This window comes from Copadichromis virginalis, linkage group LG1 (genome assembly GCF_057382275.1).
Source record: "Copadichromis virginalis isolate Kocher_CV1m ecotype Utaka linkage group LG1, C_Virginalis_male_GT1.1, whole genome shotgun sequence".
Classification (NCBI taxonomy): domain Eukaryota; kingdom Metazoa; phylum Chordata; class Actinopteri; order Cichliformes; family Cichlidae; genus Copadichromis; species Copadichromis virginalis.
This window is the reverse complement of record NC_140618.1, coordinates 29,972,846-29,989,846: the sequence shown is the minus strand read 5'-3', so window position 1 is coordinate 29,989,846 and position 17,001 is coordinate 29,972,846. Positions and strand designations below refer to the sequence as shown.

General features: G+C 43.8%; 1 protein-coding gene across 3 annotated transcripts in view; it reads right to left on the bottom strand.

Moving 5' to 3' along the window:
- Positions 1-7,240: 7,240 nt before the first annotated feature.
- The window catches only part of uacab (uveal autoantigen with coiled-coil domains and ankyrin repeats b), a 40,421-nt gene continuing 30,660 nt past the window's right edge, over positions 7,241-17,001 (bottom strand). For all 3 annotated transcript variants that reach the window (XM_085458699.1, XM_085458716.1, XM_085458707.1), the window contains exons 9-19: positions 16,720-16,757; positions 16,273-16,329; positions 16,049-16,156; positions 15,558-15,590; positions 14,646-14,738; positions 14,426-14,456; positions 14,270-14,316; positions 11,389-14,076; positions 10,970-11,119; positions 9,958-10,023; positions 7,241-9,787 (exon numbers count right to left, since the gene is read on the bottom strand). In XM_085458699.1, the coding sequence (XP_085314825.1) occupies positions 9,716-9,787; positions 9,958-10,023; positions 10,970-11,119; positions 11,389-14,076; positions 14,270-14,316; positions 14,426-14,456; positions 14,646-14,738; positions 15,558-15,590; positions 16,049-16,156; positions 16,273-16,329; positions 16,720-16,757 (3,383 nt within the window). In that variant the 3' untranslated portion in view covers positions 7,241-9,715. The remainder of the gene's footprint in view (positions 9,788-9,957; positions 10,024-10,969; positions 11,120-11,388; positions 14,077-14,269; positions 14,317-14,425; positions 14,457-14,645; positions 14,739-15,557; positions 15,591-16,048; positions 16,157-16,272; positions 16,330-16,719; positions 16,758-17,001) is intronic.

Sequence of the window (17,001 nt, the reverse complement as noted above, 5' to 3'; positions counted from 1 at the left end):
GGGTGGATGTTACAGTGAAAATGAGAACGCTGTTTGCTCATAAATTAGTGGTTTGCCAGTCAAAAGCATCCCCTGTCTTACTGTCTATTTTTGTCTAAACGGTGCCCTAATGAACATCATGTTGTATTAAGTGTGACTTGAAACTAGCAACTGGAAAATGTTTTTTGAGGTAATCAATCAAGTGAGAAGAAGGTTCATTATCTCGTAAAATTATATACAATAAGAGCTGTTTTGCTAAGATTGCAGGGTCATGGCATTTTCGTGGCTTTTCAGAGCTTAAACCTACATCCATCGTCCAAAAACAGGCTCCTCCTGGTGCCAAAAGGCTGTTGATCATCGTCCAAAGAAGTCAAAAGCCTAGACTCAGTTTTCTATCGCTAACTCTTATACCTGAGAAATATATATAATACTTATGACACACAGTAAGCCTTGGTGTCAGTGGTCTGTTTCGGCTGAACTAGCTATCCAACCAGCGTGCCATCCCAAGATACCGCAAGTGAAAAATGGAGCAGCTCCCAAATGCCAACATCAAATCAGTGCCAGTCTTCCAGGCTCGCAGCTTTTCATCCAGTCCTCATCATCGAGTCAAACACGGCCACTCCTAACCACACTAACAAGCTCGCGCTAACACCCTCAGGCTTATAAGCTAATGTTTCTAAGATGACTGAAGCAGCCAGGTGTGGCCTCAGCTGTATTTCCAAGCACCAAGCAACCCGCATGCGTTGTCTCATGCGTTGCACCGCGAGCAGACATGCAAAACTGGGGCGATTTTCCGTTTGAGAGGGAGAGATTATTGTAAAAGAAGTGGTGGGAAGGATGACAGTCAGAAGGGGAGAGTGTTGGGGAGGGGGTTGTGGCGATTTGGGCCCCATCTGTTTCTTGCTAACTCAATGAAGGGAGGAAGAAAAGCTGAGCAGATACACCAAGCATTAGTGGTTAACCAACTACTAATGAGGGAAAAAGAAAAACACTGAACTCAGATGAAACCGTTTAGCAGGCAGGGGTGTACAGTGTCCTTACTGGGTTTCAGGGAAAGATGGCCAACACTCACGTAAGCCCTGTGTGTAATAACCAAAGGGATAAATAGAAGAGGAGGCTGGGGCCTGTTTCTAATATATCTGTGCACGATGTTTTTTAACCCATTCACCGAGTGCAGGATTCTGTTTTATCACATGCATCCCACACCTTTGATACAGCAGAGCTCCACGGTGGTTGGCTCTGGCGTAGCCTTGGCATGTAAGACCCGATCCATCTGCCAGGGTTTGGGGTTTGTGGCTTTTCATTCCACTGATCGCCTCTCTTTCCTCATCTACCCTCACAAGCTTCTTCCTCAAAGCTCTGGAATAAATCCTGGGAAATGAGAGGGCCTCCTGCCCTCTCGCTGCTACTCATTCCCAGGTGTGCAAGTCCCAGGTCATTTTAGGATCAGACCGATATGCTGCCAAAGTGTTATAAAGAAGAATAACAAATGACTGCCGATAAAGCGCATGGACGGATGTGAGGTGAGGAGCGAGAGTAAGGTGAGAGGCAGGGAAAAGAAACAAGACGAAATCAAAGAACGAGATGGAGAGCAGGCAGAGAGACGGGAGAGCTGGTTTGGGGAATGTGAGCCATGCTGAAACCATTCGGCTCAAATCAGCACCATGTGTCCTCCAGAGCCTTATTATCCCATAAATGAACTTTATTGAGGCAACAAAGTGCTTTGGAGCTCTGCAAAAACATTAAAGGGGCCTCGCCTGTCTCAGCCTGGAGCCAAGAGGAGTCCGGCTCCTCGAGGGACTAATGAAAAAAAAAAAAAGCGGGGCCCCTGGCCTCGTGTTCGCTGCCCTCGGTGTAGCCTCGCAAGCTGCCTGAGTAATGGCCTATTAGTGACAGAGAAATAGTTAGCAATTACACCAGGAAGACAAATACGGCACAGACCTCTTGACTGACCTGACCCGTGGAATTAACCAGAAAGGAAGGATGGGAGACAAAAGGTAAAACAGCAGGAAGGAAGGGGGGAGAGAGAGGAAAAATGAGGAGTAAATAGGAAAGGAGAGCTGGATGACTGGGAAAGGGAGCAACTGCCCCGGGGAAACACCAGGAGCCCAACATGTTTTAACATAATTTCATTAGTTGCAAAGCGTGTAGGGTGTTTGCAGCCCTGATATCGCAGCAAAATCTAAATATTGAAACCCTGATGGCAGTGTCCATCTATATATCCATTTTCTTAACCACCAACTGTGGTGGGCCTGTAGCCTGTCCCAGTTGTCACAGGATGAGAGGTGAAATGCGCTCCTTAGACAAGACAGCAGACATTACAACATACTGTGGTTAGGACAGTGCTGGTGGCATGACGTGGACTTTCGTGGACGGTAAAGTGTTTGCACCACGAATGATGAGTAATGGCAGCCCCTGTGGGTCCTCTTGTGGTTTCCTTTTTTATGCTCTCACGGTGCATTTTCACATATAAAGCACCAAGAAAAAAGAAAAATTCAATGAGAAACATCGTGGCTGGTAGTTTTCCAGTGAGAGATTACAAGTTGCCTTTTTTTTCCTCGCAAACTTGAAAAAAACAGCCAATAAAGTGTGCCATCTGTATTGTACTTCAAGGGGAACTCCACTGATTTTACGCCTCAAAGTCTTGGAAAGCACCACTGTATATGAAACTTTTTGTGGCTCCAGAGAGAGCCAAAGAAAATCTAGTGAGCAGCCAACAAGTAATGAAAACTACAAGTAAGAAAATGTAAGAAAAAACAAAGCAGGGATCTTTAGTCTTTAAGAAGTGATGTTATCAGGGATCTGAGGCCCGTTACTTGTCTTTCCTTGAGGGTAAATAGCATGCATTTATAAACTTGAGTCCATCCATCTTCTTTTGCTTATCACAGGGCAAAGGAAGTTGGCCCATTGTGTCACAGGGTGAAATACACACCCTGGTAGAGGTGTGCAGATTGATTGATCGTGATACTGGCCCTGTGTTTACTTTTTATCAGATAGATACTAAAACTTGCCTGGACAGACAATCATTTTCATCTATTTGTCACTTTAGAAGCACTAGTAAACCTTGCACATTTGCTTTTGGACAGCGGGATGAAGCGCCCACAGAAGCACAGAGGGAGCATGTAGCTTCCCGTAGAGAGAACATGGACACTCCACGCAGGGAGCTTGCATGTTCTCCCTGTGTTCCAAGCCCCCACCCAGTGGTGTTGAACTCAGGACCTTCTTGTTGTGAGGCAACACAGCACCACCAAATTGCCCTTACAGACCAAGTAAATAATTTAATCTGTGTGTAAGACAAGAAGCAATAACCACACGATCAAAGTGAGTGCATTTAGTAGGCACAACAAAAGTTATCACAATTCCACCAAGACGGGGAGGAGAGGCCTCTGAGGTGCTGCGTGGCTGACAGAGCGCAGCGGCTTCTCTGGGGAACAAGTGTCGGGAGGAGAAAGGAGCATCCGCTGAGGTGGAAGACTACTGCGTGCGATAACAAACGTTCACCACAACCCAGGGAGACTGCAGGCAAAGATGTGGGCGTGTATTTGATGTGTATAAAACCACCCGCCTGGCTCCTCGGTCGGATCAGCACTCATGAGGCATGCAGTGGACGGCCGGGGCTCAGTCCAACATAAATAATGCCTCTGATCCTCCTGGGGATGACGAATTTTATAAAGATGGGATCCTTTTGCGGTGAGGAAAAGGGGGTTACAATGGTTAACCGAACGCCACAAGTGTATGTATGGGACTGATTAGGACTCTGGAAATGAGATTAAAGAGAGCTCTACCAACAGATTGAACTGTATTTGCCATAATTGCTGAGAACAGCTTATTCAGTGCAGACCGCAAAAAAGAGAGCCATAAAACCGAGGAAGGAGCAGGAGGAGGAGGAGGAGGGAGACTGCCACTTGAAACCAGCAAGCTTTGCTCAAAGAAATCAAACCCAGGACAAGTCTTGTGTCAATTAGACGGTGTGTGCGTGTTTGTGTTAAAAAACGGGTGGGTGGGGGTAGGATAGCATATGGATTAGCCCTCAGTCGTAAACTCAGAGCTCTGCTTTAAGGTAGTATTTTTTCATTATTAGTAATCTTGATTATTTTTAAAGGCAGGCTCCTCTATTCCACCACATTAAATCCCCCCTGCGCATGAATATATCTAAAACGAGATAACTGATACGGCCCTGACCCTCGGTTCCCAGCATCCCGCTGAAAAGAGCTCTAATGAAAAATAAATCTTGTGAAGAGAAAAAGAGCAACAGACAAATCAATAGAGGCACAGGCTGAAAGATAAAAGCGAGCGCTGTGCGCCAAAGAGCTGTACTCGCTCTCTCATTCCTGGGTTGATTGTGCTTAAAGTGAAACCACATGAAGTGGGCTGCTCCCACAGAGGAAGTAAGAGTGTGTGGAGCTAAAAGTACACAGACTTCAGCACCTAAAAAAAAAAAGAGGGGGAGGGGGGGACGTGGTCCTTCTCTGTTACATTAACTGTTTGTGGCTAAATGAGCGGCATTAAAGTTGAGCCACAAAATGCTTCATCAGATTGAGTGGGTGTGGTTTGATTGGGTTGGATTGACACGCGCACACAGCTGTGATCTTGGCTGGCGCATTGTGAACATTTTGAGTCCAGCATAATAAAATAAACAAAAGCACAAATCGGACATGTAAAATAATCACAGCTCTTCCGACCCGTGAGTTTATGAGGATCTCCATATTAAAAATCAGACTTTAACAGGTTTAATGCTGGAAACATGATAGTGCAGTCTGTGGCAGTGAAGCTCACACAGCAGAAATCTAAAATCAGAAGCTGAAATAAATGGACAGTTCATTGCTTCACTATTATGCAGCATATATTACTCTCGTAGGCCATTTTCCCCTCTTCCTCTCCGGCGTTCATTAGATGTGGGGGAATAAATCCAGATATCGATACCAGTGCTGGTATTGGTATCAGATCGGATTGATACTAGCGCCACAGGAGCGCTCAGTAATAATAATGTTTGCTTTATGTGGGGAAATTCTTCCCTGCACTTAACCCATTCTCTCAGTGCAGCAGTGGCTACCAATCCGGTGTCCGGGGAGCAGTGTGTAGGGACGTTACCTTGCTCAGGGGTACTTTAGGGCAGCCGGTCAGTGGATTCGAACCCCTGACCTTCTACTCATAGGGTCACTCTGAGCTATCCCTGGGATTCGACGGGATCTGAGCAGGACTGCTGAGCATGTAACCCAGTGAACTGTTTTAAGACAGACACATTTACATTCCAAGTTTTAAAAAGATTAAAAAATAAAAATATCGGTATCAGTATCGGTGCTGGCAGTACTGCCCCGTATTTACTTGGTATTGGATCGATACCATAATTTGCAGTAAAGTAAAACACTTCCATTCATACCTCATCAGCTCAATTGTGCACCGTTTCTGAAATAGTCCACTTTTTCTGCTGATAAAGCTCTAGTGACTCTGAGTGGAAATTCTGCCCCATCTCACATCTCCTTCAGTGGCTTGGTATAGTTACTGCTCGCTTACTTATGTTGAAGGTTAGGAGTTCAGTCACAGCACTGGACACTTTTCGTGATTTCATTATACTGTGTATTAAACATCCACACACTTTTCAGATATCTGTGTACAAAATGAGAGACAGCTTTATTACACTAACGTAAATGTCCCCCAACACTCTGATTGCAGAAACTCTAAGCAATTCCATAAGGTACAGAGCAGCTGTTGTACCTTATGGAACACCTGCGGCCTGTTGCCCATCTTTAGTGTAACACCGAGGGCTGAGGGAGCACTGCAATTTCAAGTCCCCGTGTATGATCTGTATATATGGTTTTTGACAATAAAGCTGACTTTGAAGCAGCCTCTATAAAACCTATACAGTAGCAACAATCCCACTGCAATTTCTCCAGAAACTGCAGAGTCAAGTTACTCCATACTACCTGATTCGGTCTGAAAGGCCCTCTGTAAAGTTCAGAGAGTGGAGGGTGGTTCCCTCTCACATGGCCAGAATCATAGTATCGTCCTTTCCAACAGAATGTACAGAAAAGATGACCGTCGTAGCGCCACCTATTGATTAGTACAAAATTTTCATCTCTGGTATTTTCATGTGATGAGTGTGGGATGGATGTGACTGAGAAACTCTGAACATGGCAAAGGTTGTTTTTGCCAGACTATACAACTGGAAATCTTTTTGTAACCACAGACGTCGCCCCCTGCTGGCCTTTCAAAAGAAAAGCGTTTAAAGACCATTCCTTTCCATACTAGAAATATCACCAGATTTTTCAGCTATCATGTTAGTGGAGTGTTTAATTTGTTCACCATTTAGCACTTTGTCACGCTAACGTGTTAATTACTACAAAAACAAGCACAGTTAAATGGGAGAAAGAGTCTGGGGCTTCGATTGCAAAGGACGACTGGCAGAATAAGTGTCTGATGCAGCACATTCACCAGCTCAGGTGCCTGGAGAGAAATTCTGCTGGAAAAACCTATTAAGATATTTTAGAACCCCTAAATTAAAATATGTGCAGACGGGTGAAACGACGAGTGGTTTGTGTTGGCAGAAGTGCAGCGAACAGCTGGCCTCACTACCCCATACTGTGTATGTATATATGTATTTTGGAGTCGATCATTTCATCTCACTGGGAGGTAACAAGGGCAACACAGACTTGGAAATGACTTTTCTTTATGCATGACTCGTATGTGTAACATCCTGAGCAGTTTACTTGTCAAAGATAAACACTTATTAATCATTTCTTAAATAAATAAGATAAAGAAGTCTTTACTTATTGTGCGTACATTCAAAAACAGGCTCAAGAACTTTTGACTCACACAGTCCAACAATTAACAGGTGTTTTTGTTTTGCTGCTTTCACTTCCTTAAGGCAACCTACACAGTTTTTGTCTTCCGTCTTCAGCACATTGAGTAATATAGTGCTTTCCCTGTTTTGGACATACACCGATCCTCTTAAGCACATGTATGACCAACTCTTTCTTTTTTTTAAGTTCGTTCCATGTGAGAAAAACCCAGCTTTTCTTTCCAAAGTACAGCTGTTCATAAACCATACACACACAGGTGATGAGATTAACACGTGGCATGAGTTCAAAATCTGACTTGCTGATGGTGCCAGACAAAGTCAGGAAATCATCAAAAAGATCCGGTGAAGAACACAAATGTCTTCACCACATCCTCATCCTGTAGCCACTGAGGCATTTCAGCTGTGCTACAGTACCAGCAGTGCTAATGTTGTGATGACAAAAGACACACACACAACACAATATAGTTTTCTATGTTAGGCACTTTTATTGATTTTGTATGACTGATTCACAAATACAACTATTCTTGCCAAGAGCCTCCGCCAAGTTAAACAGACTGGTTAAACAGTAACATTTAAAGATTCAAACGGATTCATACTTTAGCCTTTAAACGGTAGAGGGAAAAGAAAAAGAAACATCCAAAAAGTTTGTGTTAACCATTAAAAATAAAAAATCTGCAGAACAAAACAGAGAAAAGGTTTGATGGGTGTAAACAGCTTTTTGTGTGTGTGTGCTAAATATAAAAACAAAGCGTATTAGCTGGAAGGGTAAAGAGGAGTGTTTCAGATGAGTAATCGTTCAGGGGTTGTTCTTATCAAATTAGTATCCTACAGTAAAACCTCAACGTGTTTTGTGCCGTTCTACTTCCAGACCTGCTGAATAATGTCACACTGTAGTAAAGTAATTAAAGTACAAAGCTATGAAAAATATATCAGTGTAAAGGCACAAGAGACTCGCTCAACAATCACAACACCACCACACTACACCATCAAGAGCCGGCTCAGGGGTACGCGTCTGCTGCTCTGGGATAGCTGCATGAATCAGCTGCTCTATAAAGTTGAGTTTTAGCGGTTTTTAAAGAGGTTTGGTTTAAAAAGCAGTAACACACAGCAGCAGATATTAGCAGATGAAGCTTTATCACTTTAGTTTCTTATGCACATTTTTAGCGTTTCTCAGATTTCTAATAAATGCCACTAGTGTTCAGTAAACGCATGCAGCTGTAACAGCTTCCAAAAGCAGCAACTGCCTACCCCTGGTCTGCAGTGATTATTACATTTTCTACCAACTTGGCCTGCCAAGTTTCACCACTAGAGGACACTCTGGTTTAAAGAAAAAGACGACGTGCCACTGCAAACTGTAGGACACAGCAAGAAATCGCCTCTTCACACCCCTGTGATTCGAATCCTGCGTGACCAGTGCACAGATTCGTGTAACCGGACTGTGAGATAACTGAGCACTCACCCAAATATACCTCATACAACTGTCTACAAGCGCGGCAAGAAGGCTTTAGATTTGGATCCACTTCAGGTCTTTGGCATCCGATTAGTTTGGACCTCCAGAAGAGAAGAAAAGAAGAAGAAAGGTGTGCCACAAAATGAGTTTGACTTAAAAGAACGCGAGTGAAAGTTAAAGGACAGGTTCACGTAGTTTCATCTGATTTTCAGCCCGTCTGTACACTGACTGATTTACTGGGAGCTGTAATCATTTTTTGAGTCAAAAACAAATGGAAATATTAAGGCTTCATTCCCCACAGTTAAATTTACTGTGATTTCACCATGTCACCGTGCACTCCCAGCAGCTCTGCAAGGAAACAGGCAGGCAAAAGGAGCCTTTGCCCCAAAGTAAATACTAATCATTCAGCTGGATCTCATATTGCATTTGTTCAACTTAAGACCAAGTACTAAAAGTATTATCACTTCTTAAACTAGTTAGATCTTAGCAAGAACAAGAAAAAAAAACTGATGGCTCATCTCAACATCTGCGTTGTCGCCTGCAAGCTGAAGAAAATCATAAAAGAGTTTTCAGACTCCCTCTATGTAAAACAAAAAGGTTTACCTACAGGAGCTAGCACACTACAAGAAATAGTCATTTAGCTTTAGGCTGATAACACACATGCACGATTTGCCACTCTGTACACTGGCCAGGTACAGATAGGCGACATGAAAGTACACCTAAAGTACCTTTCTGATATTGCTACTGTTGCTATTCTGTTTTTGCTTCATTTGAGTGTGTGTGTGTGTGTGTGTGTGTGTGTGTGTGTGTGTGTGTGTGTGTGTGTGTGTGTGTGTGTATAAATCAGCAGCTGAAAATGTATCAAAGAAAACAATGATTACAGCAGCCAGTAACTCTGAGCTTCTGAGCTGGAAACTGTGAACCCCTCCCATTAAAACTCCAGCAAACGTCGGTGTTAAACATGGAAGCATTCTGCACGAGCGCTGACAGTCAGGCGGGAATGTGAAAAGTGGTCTGCTTGTCCAGTTTACAGTTAGCTGAGTGTTTCAGGAGTAATCCAAGAAAGGGATGCACATTTTCAAATAACCTTCACATCACTGAATATAATGTGTAAAAGTTGCATAAAATCCACAGATCTTCACCATCATTAGAAAAGATGTGAAAAATAATGTATGAAACAGTTTGTTGTTTTTACATACTGTGTACCAGCAACTGCAAAGTGTTTCTGCATACAGGTAGTTGATTACATTTGGCTTTAACTGCTGAGTTTATGTTGTCTGTGTATCTAAAAGAAAACGCTGCTGGTGTTCGTCTGCATCTACAGTTTGGAGACTTCTTAGACTTTAAATGCAGCAAAATGTGTTTTCTAACAGCCTGTCAGCAGACACACACTGGGCGCCCACAGGGGCCACAGCAGGAACACTTTACAGCAGGGGATATGAAAACAGTGAATCTGAGTCAGCAGGTAGCAGCAGGGTTTTGAAGCTTTAACACACAAACTCCTGTCTCATGCGGATGATCTGCAGCAAGGCGGCCTGGACGTCCTCGTCCATGTGGCCCTGTGGGAGAAACAGAAGAAGGGCTTCGGTACATATATAACATCAGATATTAACATTAGACTATCATCATCTGATATTCTGTAGTAACCCTGCTGCAAACTTTCTTTCGTAGACAAACCAGACAAATCTCACTGTGCAGTAATCTCCACAGATTAATGAGTAAGACTTACCTGGGCTGCGCTGAGCAGATGTGTTCGATAAATTGAAACCACCTCTCTGTGTTGCCTCTCAGCATCCTTGTGAAGCAGAAAGGAGGAAGACGTGAGTGACACTGTGCTTTGTTTCACGTCTTTAACAGCTAGACAGTGTAATTAATATTGACTGTATTCCAGCTTCCAGCTGCTGTATGTTATGATGTTAGAAGAGCAGCATCCAACTTGCTCTAAAGTTGTTCACGTCTTCTTGTTTTCAGCTTTTCATTACGTTATCAATTCAGTTATCCAAAATAAATATGTAATAATAATAATAACTAAATACAGTATATTGCCAAAAGTATTCACTCATCTGCCCTCAAACATGTATGAACTAGAGTGATGCCCCATTCTTAGTCCATAGGGTTTAATATGATGTTGGCCCGCCCTTTGCTGCTATTACAGCTTCAACTCCTCTGGGGAAGGTTCAGGAGTGTTTATGGAAGCACATTTGTGAGGTCAGACACGGCTCACAGTCTGCGCTCCATTTCACCCCAAAGGTGTTCTGTCGGGTTGAAGTCAGCCAGTCAAGTTCTTTCACACCAAACCTATCCATGTCTTTATGGATGCTGCTTTGTGCACTGGTGTGCAATCATGTTGGAACAGGAAGGGACCATCCCAAACTGTTCCCACAAAGTTGGGAGCATGAAATTGTGCAAGATAGTGGTACTATAACAAAGCATACAAAGCTAACAGTGACTGTGGAATATTTAGTAGCAAGGAAATTTCATGAGTGGACTTATTGCACGGTGGTATCCTATCACGGTACCATGCTGGAACTCACTGAGCTCCTGAGAGCGACCCATTCTTTCACAAAGGTGTGTAGAAGCAGTCTGCATGCTCGGGTGCTTGATTTTATACACATGTGACTGTGGAAGTGATTGAAACACCTGAATTCAATTATTTGAATGGGTGAGCGAATACTTTTGGCGGTCTATATTTATATAGTTTGTCTAGAACACGTTTTAGCATGTGATGTGTGTCCACTTACAGCCAGCTGCTGCTGTAGGCTCTTGATCTGAGCTTGGAGTGTGTCGATGGGCTGCATCTGCCTCTTGGGTGTGTTGCTTGTGTATGTCAGCTGGGACAGACTATTCAGCGCCTGCTTTAATCGCTCAACGTCTGTAAGCAACTCTGTGATCTGTCACACAGACAAAGAGCAGGACAAATATCGACGTTAAAGATCATTTAACGTCGATCAAGGATTTCCACAGTAGAAATGGAAAAATGTCAGAAAAATCTTTTTCCTCTATTCATCAAAATAAATGACAAACGCGTCTCAGTGGTCATTATCATGCTTTTCATTGTTACAGTGGCATTTAGAGTTTATGTGAAACACGCGTAAAATTGATCAAAATCTCTCAAATGAAACTGGGAACAATTAAGACTATACTGTGAATTGTTTTGTACCTTCTTGTCTTTGGCTTCGGTCTGCTCAGCTGATGTTTGAATCCTCTTCTGCAGGTCACAGATGGTGGTGAGGGACTCATCGTATCTCTCTTTCAGCTCTCTGATCTCCCTTTCGATGGCGCGCCCCTTCTCCTGGACTGCCTCCATCTCCGTCCTCACCCTGCTCTCGCCCTCTCTTGCTTTTGTTGCCTCCTGATGGACCTTTTCACGCTCTTCTACCAAGCTCAGCAGCTTGTTATTCAGGCTGGCGGCCTCCTCCTCCAGCTGCTGTTTCTCCTTCTTCAGCTCGTTCATTTGGTCTTCCTTACAGCGGATCTCTTCGAGAGCCTGAGTAGCCTGAAGGAGCTCTGACTGCAGAGCAGATACATCTTCCGCCCTCTGGGCGTTGTTTTCCTCCTCTTCGCGGAGAGCCAGGTGTAGCTTAGCCACTTCAGCCTCCAGGGCTTCCTTGGCCTCGGCATGCTGCAGCAGAGACTCCTGCTCCCGGTGGAGTTCCTGCACTTCTTTCTGAAAGGCGCACACCTTCTGGGCCTCCGCCTGCTGCGCCTCTCTTGCTTTCTTGCAATCAGCCTGCGCTTGCTGTAAGGCATCATTGAGGGCTTTGAGCTCGGTATCGTATGTCGATATGCGTGTCAGCTCTGACTTCAGACGCTCCTGTAGGTTTTGAATTTGAGCATTGCACAGGGCATTTTGCTCTTGAAGTTCAGCTTTCTGAAGTGTTACCTCGTCGAGCTGCTGCTCTAAGTTGACCAACTTCTGGGTCAGTTCTTCACATTTAGCCTTGAACTCCTCCTCATTTTCTTTGTGCTTTTCACTGGAAACCAGAGCGACGTCTAGTCTCCTCTGAACAGATTCCACCTCAACTTTCAGTTTCTTTTCCTCCTGTCTGTTGCCCTCTCTGGCAGTCTTTTCTTTGTCATACTTCTCTTCCATTTCCAACAGTTTTGCTGTCAACTCTTTAACCTGGGTGCTGTAAGAGGTTTCCTTCTCCTCAGCTGTTGTCAGAGGCACAAACTTAGACTGAATAGCCTCTTGTATGGTATCAAGCTCTTTCTTCTGAGCCTCCAGTTCGTGAGTAAGCTTAACAGTTTCATCCTGAGCCAACGCATGCATTGCAGACGCCTCATTTGCTCTATTCTCTGCCTCGACCACGGCAGCATTCAGCTTGTCTGTGATAGCTCTGTGGTCTTTTACACTGATGTAGTCGTTTTTCATCTCCAGCAGAACTTTTTCTAACTTTTCTTTTAACTTTTCATTTCCTTCTTTCACATTCTTCAACTCTTCCCCACTTTCTTTTTGACTTGTGTCCAACTTTAACATCTCAGCTTTAACGCTCTCTAAGGTGGAACTTAACTCCATTTTCACTTGCTCGTGCTGCTGTCTGGGAACATACTGTCCCTCCAAGCTCTCTTTGAGAGTCTGACTCTGTGTGGTCAGCTGCACACACTCTTTATCTCTGTCTTCACATCTCTTCTGCAAAAGCTCAACTTTCTTTATCAGGTCGGCATTCTGACACCTCATAGTGTCCATCTCACTTTGTTGTTTCTCACTCGTGCTGCTGAGGCTGCTGATATTCTTCTGCAACGCGCCCCTCTCGGTCTGAAGCTGTTGGACTTGTGCCTCTGCTCTTCCGCAACGTTCGCCGGCTTCCACCAGTTTGTCCTCGAGATCCTCCAGAGCCGTTACCATGTTCCTCCGAACTTCCTCGTGGTTCTGTATCGGTATAAAGTCCACCTCAATCCTGCTGTTAAGCTCATCCAGCTGCTCTTGTAGCATGTCTTTTTCATCCTCACTCTTCTCAACCTCATGAATCAGAGCCTGGCTTTTTGCAGTCACCTCCACCAATGTCTTTTTCAGGGTAGCGTTCTCATCTTCCAGTGCTGCCCAGACCTGCTGCTCCTCAGCAGACAACGGCCTCGGGCCTCCCTGTGAGGAGGGGCTGTCTAGCTTTCGATGGAGCTCCGCCACCTCCTCCAGCACCCGATCGTAGTCTTCCCTCAGCTCGGCGAGCTGCCGTTCCTTCTCGTCAACTGCATTGGTGAGCAGGTTTTTCATGTTGTCGAACTTCTCGGCCGGTACGGTGTTGCCATGTTTAGTCTGGGCCTCTTTCAGCTGGGTTTCCATTTCTAAAAGTGTTTCTCTCAGTACGTCTCGCTCTGCAGTCAGATTTTGGACATCATGGTTCAGCCTCTCCGTCTCAGCTGCTAGTTGGCTCTCACTGCTCTTGTACTCCTCCAAGGCCTTCTCACTCTGTTTGAGGCGGTTGCGAACGCGGCCCACTTCGGCCGAAGCACCTTCATACTTGGCCTTGACGTCCTGGAGCTGAGTGCGCAGTTCTTCTGCCGCTTGGCCTCCTAAATGTTCTTTGACAGCGACTACGTGGGCTTGCAGCTGTTTGACCTTGCACTCAGAGTCCAGCATCCGTTTCTGGACGTCTCCCAAGGCGTCCTCGAGCTCTTGAACCTGCTGGTCAGCCTGTTTCTGGATGGTGTCTCGGCTCTGAAGTAGCTCCTGGCACTCTCTGGTTTTACGGCTCAGTGCAGACTGAAGCCGTGTCGTCTCCTCCTCAGCTGCCTGCTGTCTTTTCTTGACTGCCTCAAGTTCATTTCGGAGCGCATCCAGCTCACCAGGAAGACCCTTCTCCAGCGGTCGGGATAATGAACGTGAGAGGGGAGGATTTCTGAGCATCTTTAGAGAGAGATAGGAAAAAGATGCTGAATTAGTATAGTATATGTTTATATTGCACAATAAAGTCATTCACAGCTTTGCCCCACCCACCACTGTACATTCAAACCTTTTAGATGTAAACTATGAAAGAAAGACGTGCATAGACACCAGACACATGCAGCACATATAAAACTGTTCACAGGGGGGGAAATACCTGATCAGAATCCAGGCTGTGACCTTTGACAAAAACATTTTCTTTACCTGCAACACAACAGCACACAAACGTAAAACTAAAGCAAACACAAACTCTGCTGCTAAAGTTTGAAATTACAGTCTTTTCTTTATGGCCCAAAATAAGCAGGAAGCTGACCTTTGATAACCGACTGACCAGAGTATTCCCCCTGTGAAAACACAGATGGACAAATCGATTACAAACTGACCGATTAGACAGAATACATAAAAATACAAATAAAATAACACTGCTGTAATCAGAAGGCTGCACATGCCTGTTAAACTTGAATCCGAAAACATTTTACTTTCATAAGGATTACCTCGAAGCAGAGACCACACACATGCATAAATTCACTAACCAAAGTACTCCGGAGCTGGACCTTGACAGTCTCCTGCCCTCGAGCGCCTTCATCTTTTTCTTTGGTGCTGAGTAACATCTTCAACTGTTCCTTCTAATAGAAGAAGAAGAAGAAGAATGTTAAAAGCAGTGAGGGTAAGAACTCACACTTCAACACTTTAAATGAAATGCTCAGAAAAGGCCAAACCAATCAAACAATTTACTCTGAAACAGTTCGTAACATGAAAAACACAGATATCAGATAATGTACCTACTAACCATATGTCTAAATGCATCTACTCCCTATGTGTGCTACAGTTTGTGTTATCACCACTGATGTTTCTAATTCAAAAAGTTTTAACAGCATCAGATATTAAAGGGGCTTAGCGAAGACGTTTGGATGTGCTGCAGGCAGAGTGAAAAACGAATGCTTCTACAGGCAGCAGAAGTCAAAGGGAGGGAGGTGAGGCCTGAAGTCCCGAAGAGAAGAAATCTGGTCTGCAGGTTGGCACATCTTTACGAGACAAAACTGCTCCTGCGCCCAAGATACTAAGCTGCAGGCAAACACTGATCCGCGCACGGTAAAATAAATCCACAAAACACCTCGACATCCATGGCTTTAAAGGGCGAGCAGCTTCACGCTTATTTATAGACTAGTTTAACAATTTCCTTTTACTTTGAAGTGACTGTTATTTATTCCTTATTTATTAAATGCTGATAACCTAAAAAAAGGGAAGAGCTCTTGGAAGAAAAGAGTTCACTGTGCACAGGACACAATTTCACAAAGAGCAAGCTACAATCATTAACCAGCACTGTCATACAAAGTGTTTCCTTGTTGTTCAAGTTACGTATGCATGCAGTTTATAATGAAGGATAAAAGCGAACATTGTGAATGAACCACAGGCAGGAGTAAGTGGTTATTTTTCTATCATACCTCTTTTTGAGAGTCTTCTGCGGCCATTTTTTCCTGCAGATGAAAAAGGATCACAAGTCAACTCACATGAGAGATTAATAAATGACAGCTGATTTCATTTAATTGAATTTCCTTGCCCTTCTGCATATTGGAAATTGTTCTGGCAGCTAATAGCAGGCAGCTATCATGCTCACTTAAGAAAGTCTCCCTTTTTTTAATATAATTATAAGCCAGCTCTTCCTCCTCAACACCTAGGGTTAGAAAATTATCACACATTTCCTAAATTACACTCCTTATGTTAGAGGAAAAGGAGACATTATGCCAAAGCAGCGTGACTCAGCTTAGCTGTTGTTATTACATTTTACTTTAATTCATCATTTCAGTCCTAAGAAGGACGTGCAAAACCATCCGGCAGGTGCAGTGAACAAAGTGAGCCAGACGCCTGGAAGGCTTTACTGTACCGTTGTGCACAGGGGCTCTGTCACTGTGGGAATACATTAGCCTGGATTTACCTGGGTGAGCTGTTGCTGGAGCATGTTGACTTTATCTAAGAGCGCTTTCTGCTCCTGGTAGTACTTCCTGAGGCCTTCCTGCAGAGTCTCATTCTGCCTTTCCAGATCCTGAATAACAAACAGCAAAAAAAGACAAAACTTTAAACAAATAATTAAAATGATGAATCAAAAATAGAAAAGACTGTTTGTGTGTAATGAGTATGGTGACGTTACACAGCACTTACATGTATGATCTGGTCCTTTCTGTTAATCTCAGCTGCCTCTGTTCTCTCCACTGAATGCTGAGGATAAGACAGGATCTTAATTTAACATTACCACAGTCATGAAATCACAGAACAATTCTCACTTATAGGCACTAGATGGCAGCGTTGCACAACTGAGCAGATCTATGTAGCCTGAAATGTATAAACGGTGTGCTGAACAACACCAAAAAAGATGTTGAGAGATGTGGAGGGAGCAGCAGGAGAGGGCGAGGTTACAGTGCTGGAAATATAAGCAACTCTGACCACCGTTATCTTTAACAAATATAGAGCTTCAGCACCATTTCCATTAGGCTACATGTCACCATGACATACTCCACAATGAGTGAAATGTGGAGAATAACAAATGCTCTTTATTATTATATTAAAGAGACTTAAAGATGATGTGATTTTTGCATGTTTCAGCGTTACCTGTCGCTTCCACTGTTCTATCTTTGCGGCTTCTTTATCTGCAACACAACCAGAAAAGCGAAAGGTGACATTTCATTCCTCCGCTGTTTGTTATCAGGATAAGACAAAAACACGTTCAGAGAGAACGCAACCAAGGAAGGCAAAAGGAAGCAGCTGTGAAAGTGTTGTAAGACATGTAGAACAAAAAAACAAAACACAGGATTTGAAATGTATAACTTTGTATACTTATGATTCGAAGCCAGCAGATACTTAAAGTTAAATAGCATCTTGTCATTATTGATA